Raw genomic sequence first — 11,400 nt, 5'->3', positions numbered from 1 at the left:
ATAAATCCATCAATTTTTGAACTAAACATGAAATTAACAAATCAGAGATATTTTCGAAGTATATAATCTTACCAACGATGTAGGGTTCGGCGGCGGCGGCGGTTCGACGGGTTTAAGGCAGCGGCGGCGGCGCTATGTTCGAAAAACTTGTAGGAAAACCACGAGATTTGGTATGATATTGCAGCTTACATCGTGTAGACTTCAGGTCTAGGTTTAAATTGGAGTTTTTCGCGGCGAAAAACACGGCCGGATTACTTACGTGCGGCGGCTAGGGTTTCTCTGGAATGGGAGAGATCGGGTGAGGAAGAAGAAGAGATTAGGTGGAGGGTCATATATTAATATTTACCACGGTTAAACAAAACCGTAGCAAATTTGTCACGGTTTAATAAAAACCGTGCCAAATATTTTCACGGTTTAATGTTAACCGTGGCAATATTTGTCACGGTTTTATTCAACCGTGGCAAATTCATTCCATGTTTTAATTTAATCAATAAAAATTTTATATAAATCATAGCTTCAAATTTTTGTAAAATCGCCATAAATAATATGCATGTATAATGGAACAGAAAAAATTTAAAGGTAATAAATTGTTAAATATATTTATAAATTAAAATTGCCACGGTTAAAATAAAACCGTGACAAATGTTGTCACGGTTAAAAATAAACCGTGGCAAAAAGTATCACGGTTTTATTCAACCGTGGCAAATGTATATTATGTTTTAATTTAATCATTCATAATTTTGTATAAATAATAGCTTGAAATTTTTGTATAATCGACACTACTAATATGCATCTCTAATGAAAACCGAGAAAAATTAAAGGCATTAAATTGTGATATTTATTAATAAATTAAATTGACAGATGCAATAAACTGTGATATTAACCGTGGCAATTATGTTTTGTTAATTTTTTTCTATATAATGTATTATTTATTCTGCAAACTTTATAAATAAAATTCGATACAGTACAATAAAAAAAACCTTGTTATATGATAAATTATTTCATTATTGATACAAAGCATATATTTACACTGGACTACATGTTAAACGTTAGATCGATACTACTCACTATCTTCAGATTGATTGATTGTTTCTTCATCTGTGGATGCTTGAACATTGTCTGTATCGCTATTTTGAGTTCCAGTGTCGATGTCGTTATCGTACATTACGGTGACGTCAACAAGACTTTGTGTGTTTAGCAGTAGTTGTGTCTCCAATCCATGACTTTGACTCTCGTGGTTTTGAAATGCCTCGTTTGCAATACCACCGCCATGGTCCATGTCACCTCTGATTTGAGGAACGTAATCGCGTTTTCTCATTCCACTGACGTAGACCCAATCGGATACTGTTTTCTTTGTTGAAGGGTAAGTTAAGTACACAACTTGCGAAGCTTGTGTACAAAAAACAAAAGGATCATAATAACGTAACCTTCTCTTCCGATTGATTTCCACTATTTTATACTTCGGATGAACTCTCGTACCCAATCTGGGATGCGTATCAAACCATGTGCATCTGAAAAGTACAGTCTTATTTGGTGAATCTCTAGAGTATTTTACCTCTAGTATCTCATCTATGATGCCATAATAGTCCGTCGACGTCCCATCACCAGCAAAACCTTTGACATGGACCCCTGAATTATCTGTTGCTTTGTGAGTAGAATCTTCTTTCGTATGAAAGTTGAAACCATTAATAGCATAACCCCGAAGACACTTGACTTTGGAGAGGGGCCCGATAGCAAGTTGTTTTACATCTGGTGAAATGTTACAATCTTGATTTTCAAATGCCTGCATGTTAATTTCATTTTGTTGAAACATTCAATGTCAATGAAATAAAAATGACAATAATTTATACACTAAGTAGAAGAAATGGGTTTGACTAACATAATTTTTGAACCACGGGAAAAAATTTTGCTATAATTGTGCATCGACGTCAGTGTTACTAATTCCTGGAACACTTAATCTCAAGTGGTTCTCGTACATTTTGCATCGAAAGAAAGTAAAAAAATAATAAATAAATATTCATGAGATATTATATGAGACACACAATAATGTTATCGCATTACGGTACTTACTGGACAAATGACCTCGTCTCGGCACAATTTAACAGCATATATGTTGCAAGAGAATGATATTCATTGTCCTGAAGATTTCTAGACTTGGATGCACCAATAGACCTGCCCACAACTTTGAACACCGATATAGTATCTGTCACTCCCTCATTCACAACTGATGTCCTGTTTCTCATTGTCATCATCTCCCTAGTTTTGATTGACTCACTGAAATAATGCTGACAAAATATGGATGCTTCTTTGACCAGATAAGCATTGCAAATCGATCCTTCTACGCGTGCTTTATTCCGAACAGTTTTCTTCAAAGTACGTAAATATCTCTCGAATGGATACATCCATCTATCTTGCACTGGCCCACAAACAAGGGCTTCGTACGGGAGATGTATGCATAGATGTTCCATAGAGTCGAAGAAACTTGGTGGAAATATTTTTTCCAATTTGCACATAATCACTGGTATTTGCTCATTCAATCTTAGAACATCACTTACTTTTATATTACGTGCAGTTAAATCCGAGAAGAATAAACTAAGTTCTGTCAAAACCTCCCACACTTCTTTTGGTAACAGTTCCTTAAAGACGACAGGTATAAGTCGTTGCATGAACACATGACAATCATGACTTTTCAAACCAAACACGCGTAACTTGTTCATGTCGACGCACCGGGACAGTTTGGACACGTAACCATCTGAGAATCGAACATCTTTCAGCCATCTACAGATGGCACGTCTTTCTTCTTTTTCGAGGGAATATATCGTCTTTGGATATCTGCCGCTGCCAATATCAAAATGCAACTCTGGTCTTATAGACATGTCAACAAGGTCTGCCCTAGATTTTGCGTTATCTTTTGTTTTTCCAGGCACATTCATTAAAGTATTGAATATGTTATCAAACACGTTTTTCTCGATGTGCATCACATCCAAAGTATGTCTGACCATGTTCGAACTCCAGTAAGGCAACTCCCAAAAAATACTTCTCTTCCTCCACCCGCTTGCTGACATTTTGTATAACTCTTTGTTATGCTCTTCAGCGTCCACTTCGTACGATGGTAAAAAACCGTACGAGTCCAACTCGTCGAGTAATTCATGTCCGGATCTCATAGGTCTGGCAGTGTGCGACACAGTTTGACCTCTTCTGAAAAGATTTCTACTCCGACGCAATGGATGATTCACGGGAAGAAACTTTCTATGATTGTCAAACCAACTTGTTTTCCTGCTATGTGTTAGTGTGAACGCCTCCGAGTCTGACATACAATGTGGACATGCTTGTTTACCAGCGGTGCTCCAACCAGATAACATTGCGTAAGCTGGAAAATCACTAATAGTCCACATCAGAGCTGCTCTCAAAGTGAAGTTTGTACGAGAATGAACGTCATACGTAATAGCACCATCGTGCCAGAGTGACTGAAGTTCTGTGACTAGTGGTTGTAGAAATACATCGAGTTTGTCGTTTGGATTCTTTGGGCCAGGAGCAAGCACAGTCAGAAACATATACTCGTCTTTCATGCACATCCAAGGAGGCAAATTATATGGAGTCAAAATCACAGGCCAAGACGAATATTGCTGACCTGACTGACCAAAAGGTTGGAAACCATCAGCAGAAAGTGCTAGTCTCACATTCCTTATCTCGGAGGCAAAGGTAGGGTGTGTGTCTGTGAAGTTGCGCCAAGCAGGTGAATCCGAAGGGTGAGTCATCGTTTCTCCGTCATACACATGCTCGTGGTGCCATCGCATGTGTGACGCCGTTGCTTCTGAGGCATACAATCTTTGGAGACAAGGCGTAAGGGGGAAGTAATACATACGCTTGTATGCGATTTGCTTCATATTCTTCCCAGATCCACGAGATCGACTTTGTTTGTAGCGTGGATGCTCACAGAATCTGCATGTCGTCAACTCGCTGTCTATGCCCCAATATATCATGCAATTGTTGTTGCAACAATCAATTTTTTCGACCGGCAAACCCATATCCTTGACTAATCTCTTGGTTGCATTGAAGTTCTTTGGAAAATTGTGATCGGCAGGACATAACTCTGTCATTAATTGGCACATGTCATTGTAATTCCTTTCAGACATGCTATGCTCATATTTCATCTTCAACAACCTTGCAAGAACAGACAACAAGGTATGTCCATGTGGATTTCCTTCCCAAATCTCCTTCTCCGTCGATTTTATCATATCATATAAAGCTCTAGCAATCATGTTAGGATCCTCCTCGGTGACATTGATGTGGGGATCTTCGATAACATTGGCATCAGGATCCTCGTTCACTGTCGCCTCATAAGTTACATTTGGGTAATCATAATAAGATTGTTTGCCTTCATATTGGTATTCACTATCAAAATATGAGTTTGGATTCCGTAAATTTGCAAAATTGGGTGGCATATCATCCGTGCTCGTACGCCGACTACTTCGAGATGAGGATGGTGCATCCATATTAACTCCTTCAAACGATGGACGGATGTAATTTTCCCCATGAAAGTACCAATTGTAATAGTTAGGAACAAAGCCATACCTGCACAAGTGGAACTTGACCGTATTCTCATACCAATAAGATAGATTCTGACATTTCTTATGGTTACATGGACATCTTATAGTTCCGTCAGGTAAACATGTCGGATTACTCTTCGCAAAAGTAACAAATACCTCGATCCCATTAATGTATTCGTCATTCAATGATCCATTAACATATCGCCGATCCATCCAACTTCGATCATAAGCCATGCAGTCCTACAGTAAATTAAATATAACAATTGAATGTTTGTATTATAATAAGGTACCAGAGACTATTTTATATAATAACATTATATAGTATATATATAATGTATATAGAAAAAATACTATATAGTATAATTATAATATAATCACGCCACGTTATTGTAAATCTGTGACAAAGACTTCTTTAATACAATAACATTATATTAAATAATAGAATGTCTAGATATTTAAATAATATAAATGACACCACGTTATTATAATTAGATGTTATAAATTTATTTTATATAATAAAATAAAATTATATATTAAATATATAGTTTAAAAATTGAGTAAATACTAAAATTATATAAATAGATGTTAGAAACTCCTTTAAAATAAGAGAAATTTTTTAAAATTACCTTCTAAAAATACCAATAATCAAATATTACCCTAATGTAAGTTAATTTTAAAACTAACCTTAACTTCCAAATATATTCTTTTAACAATTAATAGATTAAACATACAAACATATTATATTGAACTAATATGATAATATGATTATCAAACTACTACATACATATTTTATTAAATAATTGGTCTATTGCACTTGTGTTTAATTTAACTGCATTTGTTTTTATATTCAAATTTATTTTTTATTTTATTTATATTTATAATATAACTTTTAAATAATTATAAAGTGTTAGTCAGTCATAATTGTAATAGTTATTGTTATTATTATCTGATCCATAAATACAAATTCATGACTTAAAAATTCATCACAAATAAGTATAATCCTTATGTTGTTAGTATTGTCATTAATAATATTATTAGTTTCTCTTTTCAAATTTTGTTTTTAACTTTATTTATTATTATTTTCAGTTAAATATTTTTCAGATTATATATTTAAGTTTAATATTCATTTTGTGATTAATATTATCAATCTCAAATTATTCTTGATCATTTAATTAGTATTATATTTATTACGATTATTATAATTATTAATATAATTTATACGTTTATAATTAATATAATTTTTTTAATACATACTAATTATTATTAATATTTTAATTTATTATCATTCATAATATTATTATTATTATTATTATCATGAAAAATTTATTATTTATCAAGAATAAATAATTTTATTATTCGATTTATAATTAATATTATCAATAATATAACTTTTTTAACTAATTATAATTATAATTATTATTAATATTTAAATTTATTATTATTCTTATTAATATATTGTTATTATCACAACGAATAATGAATATATAATGAAATAAATTTATTTTAATTTTTCGAAAAGCAATTTTTTTTAAGTTGTAATATTTTATTGAGATAATGGAATGAATAAGGAAAGAGCATTTTTGGATTATTAAACTATAAAAGGTTATATTTTATATAATCTTTAATAATGAAGGCTATTTTTAAAAATACAATATTAATGTGGTCTAAAAATAAGTCAATTCTCTTAAAATAATAACATGATTATAAATAAAAATTTACAAATAAAAATGTGTGAAAATAAGCTAAATATATATACAATAAATTAAAAAGTACGTAATAGAACACAATATATACACAAAATCACAATAATATAATCATATGACATTTAAATAATAATAGTATCCAAATTCACGTTTCTATATTTTTGGGTGCATTTACAAAAAATAAAATATAATCATATCACGTACCGTATTTTTTAGCTACCATATATATGCTGAAGCAGAAAATCCCAAAACAACCTTAGATTTATAGTTATTTCAAAAGTATAAAATATATATTAGTTGAATGCGTAGCATCGGGGTCGGGGTATTTGTAGTAGAATTTTTTGTCACGGTTTTTAAAAAACCGTTGCAATATAAAGCTTACGCGTAAAACAATTAATGCAGATGCAGACGCGTACAATGCGTGTTGACGCGTGCAGTATAAATTGCAACGATTTTAATATAAACCGTTGCAAAATTTGGCACGGTTTATTAAAAGCGTTGCAATTGTAAATTTGCAACGCTTTTTTAAAAATCGTGGCAAAATTTGCAACGTTTTAATTAAAACCATGGCTTTATTTTTCACACGGTTCTTATAACCGTTGCTATTTGTAACGCTTTTTTAAATCGTGACAAAGTTTGCAACGATATTTACAACCGTGACATTTTGTAACGCTTTAGAAAACCGTAGCAAAACTTTAAACGGTTTTTCAAAAACCGTGGCAAATTTCCGTGTAGTTTTTGTAGTGGTTGTTTGATTCAAAAATAATCTAGAGAAAAAAAAATTTCTGCTAAAAATTATTATTTTTTAAAGTTAATTATCACACGAAAAATCGAATAATTTTTTTAAAAAAAGTTATTATTTTTTAAAAAATAAATAAAGCTGAAATGTTTTTTTACATATTATACAACTCACACAACGAGTGTGTCATTTCCACTTATGATAATAATTTGTGCGACAAAGTAACATTTGGACATGTGATTATTTATTTGGACATGTCACGTGTGATTAAAATATATCCGTAAAAAAAAAATTTAAAAACCCATTGGATTTTTTCTTTCCTCAAAAGAATTTAGGATTGTTCAAATTAAAATAGCTTTTATTAATTAAGCGTTAAAAAATTTTCATGAGTTGGAGATTCATATCACAAAATTGATTCATAAGACACTTTTATAGAAGTATTTGTGACTTAACAATCAATAATAGAAGAAGGATATTTATGAAATTCTAAAATTAGATTCACTTTCTACAAAGTGATAGATATATATTAAATTTGAAGCTAAAACAATTTTTTTAAAAATATAAACAAATATTTTATTAAATATAGATAAAGTCATACTTTACAGTACATTGTAAAAACAAAGGGATTGAATCCCTAAAAGCCAAGTCTAACCCAAAAACTAGTGCATGTTTAGCTAAAGTACGTATGTGCGATTTGATTAGCATCATGTTGGATATATAGTAACTCCTTCCACTTGATCCAAAAGCTTGTTAATATCTTAAATCAGATGAGCATCCACGGATGAAGATGATGGATTTTTAATAGAATTTATCACAGTACTCAAAGGATCTGTTTCAATAATGCAATTTCTCAAACCATTCTGGCACGCCACTTCTATTCCTTCCTTCACAGCAAAAGATTCAGCAATATGGGACAAGAAGTTAACTGGTAAACAACAAGTTACCGCAAAAATAATCACCCCACATTCATCTCTACCAACACCACCTACTGCAAAATATGTTGAAGAGTCCACCAGAGCTGCATCCACATTTATTTAATTTGATTTGTCCGACAGGGAAGTGCTTGATAATTTTTAGGCCCAACTTCACTTTAAAAACTTGGCCCCCTCAACCAATATATATAATACATGATTTCTTAAAAAATGTAGAATATAAACTACTATATATATATATATATATATATATATATATATATATATATATATATATATATTATAGTATAATATAATGTTCAATATATATACCTAAACTTACACGTTTTTTTCATTTCAGGCGAAAACTATTAACTAAATTTTCATAGTGACGTCCAAATAATAAATATGTGACTTTAAAAAAAAATTAAATATAGTGGAAAATAAAATATTAAATCATTATTAAAAATAAAATATTAATATTTAGAAAAATACAATTCTAATTCTAATTGTTAAATTGTTCATATCGAAGATTTCACTAATATGATCTTTACAATATTAGTTGTTAAAAATCTTATTAATTATTTTTGTTTAATTCAAAACTAACTATTATCAACCATTAAAATTATTTTTAACTATTATATCTATTCAACATTATCAAATCTAACAAAGACAATCAACAAAACAAAATATTTTTGCTTTCATCATTCGAGAACAATCGGCAATCCCATCAAATGAAAATTTCATTTTATTAATTACAAGATTGTATACTAAAATACAATTACAAGTCATTCTCAAAAATGGCAATTCCAAATAGAGAAGGGGGACTCGTACGGCGTACCTTGTAAGAGGCATAGGTACGAGAGGGGAAACTTTCTTTTAAAAATAAAAATAAAAAATTTGTAATTATTCGAGAATAACTAATGGAGTCGGCAGATTATATTAGTAATGAGTGTTCAGAGATTTGAAAGTGAGTTAATTACAACCACAAAGGCTAAGAAATGGATTTGGAAACCAATAATATATAGATCAAAATTGGGAAATATATTATTTGGACAATACAATATAACAAATTAAGCTATTATAAATCCCATTTTTTTTTCTTCAAAAACTATAGTACTTGGAGAACACTTTTTAAAAAATAGTTTTCAAAAACATTTTACCAAACATTTATCCAAACATATAATTTAAACTTTTTCATTTATAACACACTAAAAACGTTTTTAAAGGACATGTCCAAACGAAACCTAATATTAATATTGATCAAAAGGAAACAGGTGTCGTCACTAATTAACTAGAGTTATATAATTTAGATCCTAGAGATAGTTGGCCAAGTGTTTCCCTCACATGCAAAAGGTGTAAGCAAATGAAACCCCCATTCCACCACGTATAGAACATGATGCATTTCTCTTGGTGCGAGGTGTCCGAAGCCCCCCATGCAACTGCAAACAATCAACAATTCAATGCCACCAACTAGCTCTATATAATGGACCGCTTTAATCTTCAATCATACTATACCAACGTAACTGTGTGGGTCTTTAATTAATTTAACGATGGTGCCCAGGTTTCTTGATCTAGCAGTACTAGTAGTGTCCCTGTGGCTTCTGGTTTCTTCGTCAGTTGGCGAGAGATCGACCCCTTTTCAGCTGACCGAGAAGCAACAATGCCGTTTGCAGCGCATCACGGCGGCGAAGCCCTCCCAGAGGATCCAGCATGAAGGTGGGGAGACCGAGTTATGGAACGAAAGAGATGGCCAGTTCCAATGTGCTGGAGTTGCTGCCATGAGAAACATCCTCCGCCCTAATGCCCTCTCTTTGCCCAATTTCCACCACTATCCCCGCCTTGTTTTCATCGAGCGAGGTACGTACATGCACTTTTTCATTCATTACGTACCCAGTGTGCATGTGTCTTGTATCGATGAAATTATTAATATATCATGAGTGAAGAAAAATGGGATTGCTAATTTAATTTGCTGCAGGTTTTGGGTACATAAGTGTCATTTCCCCTGGCTGCGCGGAGACATACGAAGCAGGAAGGACTCAGACAACACGCGAAAGCAGAGAAAAATGGGAGACAACAGAGCGAGGAAGGGAAAGGGACTTGCACCAGAAAGTGCACCGTATTCGCAAAGGAGACATCGTCGCCATTCCCGCTGGGGCTGTACATTGGTGCTATAACGCTGGAAAAGAAGATCTTATTGCCATTTCTATCAATGATCTCAATCATCAGTCCAACCAACTTGACCAAAAATTCAGGGTAACGTAACGATCGATGCATGCATGGTTAATTTATTCACATTAATGGATATATATATATTGATTGTTTGAAATGATGATGATGAATATCATTGAATGAATTAGGCCTTTTATTTGGCTGGCGGAGTATCGAAAAAGGGGGGTCAGCAAGAATACGAAGAAGAAACAATATTCTACAACATTCTCAAGGAATTCGACACAAACCTGTTGGCCGAGGCATTCAATATCCCGGAGGAGATTGTGAGACAGATGCAAAAGGGCGGCGAGGAACGAGGACTCAGCATCATCGCCCAAGAGAAGATGAGTTTCGCCAGGCCCGACGAACAAGAAGAACAAGGCCGAGAAGGATCAGGAAATGGGCTGGAAGAAACTTACTGCTCCATGAAAATCAGCACAAACCTTGAGAACCGGAGAGACGCCGACATATACTCCAGGCAAGCCGGAAAAGTCAACGTGGTTGACTTGCATAAGCTTCCTGTACTCAAATACATGGACATGAGCGCTGAGAGAGGCAATCTATTCCCGGTAATTAATATAATCAACCGAATTAAACTTTTAAAATTTTAATCAATATATATAATTAATTACTTGCAAAGCATAAACTGCATGCATGCATGCAGAATGCGTTGGTGAGCCCGGATTGGTCCATGCAAGGCCACACCATCGTGTACGTGACCCGAGGCGAGGCACAAATACAAATAGCGAACCACAACGGGGAATCCCTGATGAACGACAGGGTTAACAAGGGCGACATGTTGGTGGTTCCTCAGTATTACGTCTCCACGGCACGTGCGGGAGAGAGCGGTTTCGAATGGGTGGCGTTTAAGACGACGGGATGGCCCATGCGCAACCCCCTCGCCGGATACACGTCTGTGATGAGAGGCATGCCGCTACAAGTGATCACCAACTCGTACCAGATGTCCCCGAGACAGGCTGAGGGGTTGAAGATGAACAGAGGCGGGCAGAGTTTCTTGTTTTCCCCCGGCCGCGAAAGGCAATTTTAGAAGCTAAGGGATTTTTATGTAGTAAGCTAAGTAATGTTGGCAGTACTGCTACTTGCGTATTTTCTTGGCACGCGATGGAGTAAATATTATATTATGTAAGCAAAACCTAGCTAGCAATGGTTTGCATGTTGGGTGCATGTAAGATGGAATAATTAATATCCTGTACGTGCGGGAGACCAAGTTGAGTGTTGTCAGCGCGTTATTAATAAAGTACTGCATGTTTAATTTGAGGCTTTTT

The 11,400-nt window shown here is 33.7% G+C and overlaps 2 protein-coding genes across 2 annotated transcripts; one reads left to right on the top strand and one right to left on the bottom strand.

Annotated features, from left to right (window-relative positions):
- Window positions 1-2,066: 2,066 nt before the first annotated feature.
- LOC140878627 (uncharacterized) lies at window positions 2,067-4,784 on the bottom strand. Its single transcript, XM_073282242.1, has one exon. The coding sequence runs from the start codon at window positions 4,782-4,784 to the stop codon at window positions 2,067-2,069; it is 2,718 nt and encodes a 905-aa protein (XP_073138343.1).
- Window positions 4,785-9,456: 4,672 nt separating this feature from the next.
- LOC140878626 (11S globulin seed storage protein 2-like) lies at window positions 9,457-11,162 on the top strand. Its single transcript, XM_073282241.1, has 4 exons — window positions 9,457-9,763; window positions 9,882-10,159; window positions 10,264-10,683; window positions 10,779-11,162. Exons 1-4 carry the CDS (start codon window positions 9,457-9,459, stop codon window positions 11,160-11,162), a joined length of 1,389 nt encoding a protein of 462 aa, XP_073138342.1.
- Window positions 11,163-11,400: the final 238 nt, after the last annotated feature.

This window comes from Henckelia pumila, chromosome 2 (genome assembly GCF_033568475.1).
Source record: "Henckelia pumila isolate YLH828 chromosome 2, ASM3356847v2, whole genome shotgun sequence".
NCBI classification, from domain to species: Eukaryota; Viridiplantae; Streptophyta; class Magnoliopsida; order Lamiales; family Gesneriaceae; genus Henckelia; species Henckelia pumila.
Note: the sequence above shows the minus strand (reverse complement) of the source record. Positions and strands in the feature narration are given on the sequence as shown.

Bases quoted from the DNA above. Each gene is read 5' to 3' on its own strand.
- LOC140878627 (XM_073282242.1), bottom strand. From the start codon at position 4,784: ATGGCTTATGATCGAAGTTGGATGGATCGGCGATATGTTAATGGATCA.
- LOC140878626 (XM_073282241.1), top strand. From the start codon at position 9,457: ATGGTGCCCAGGTTTCTTGATCTAGCAGTACTAGTAGTGTCCCTGTGG. The intron at 10,160-10,263 runs GTAACGTAACGA...TGAATGAATTAG, and splicing joins AACTTGACCAAAAATTCAGG to GCCTTTTATTTGGCTGGCGG. The intron at 10,684-10,778 runs GTAATTAATATA...GCATGCATGCAG, and splicing joins AGAGAGGCAATCTATTCCCG to AATGCGTTGGTGAGCCCGGA.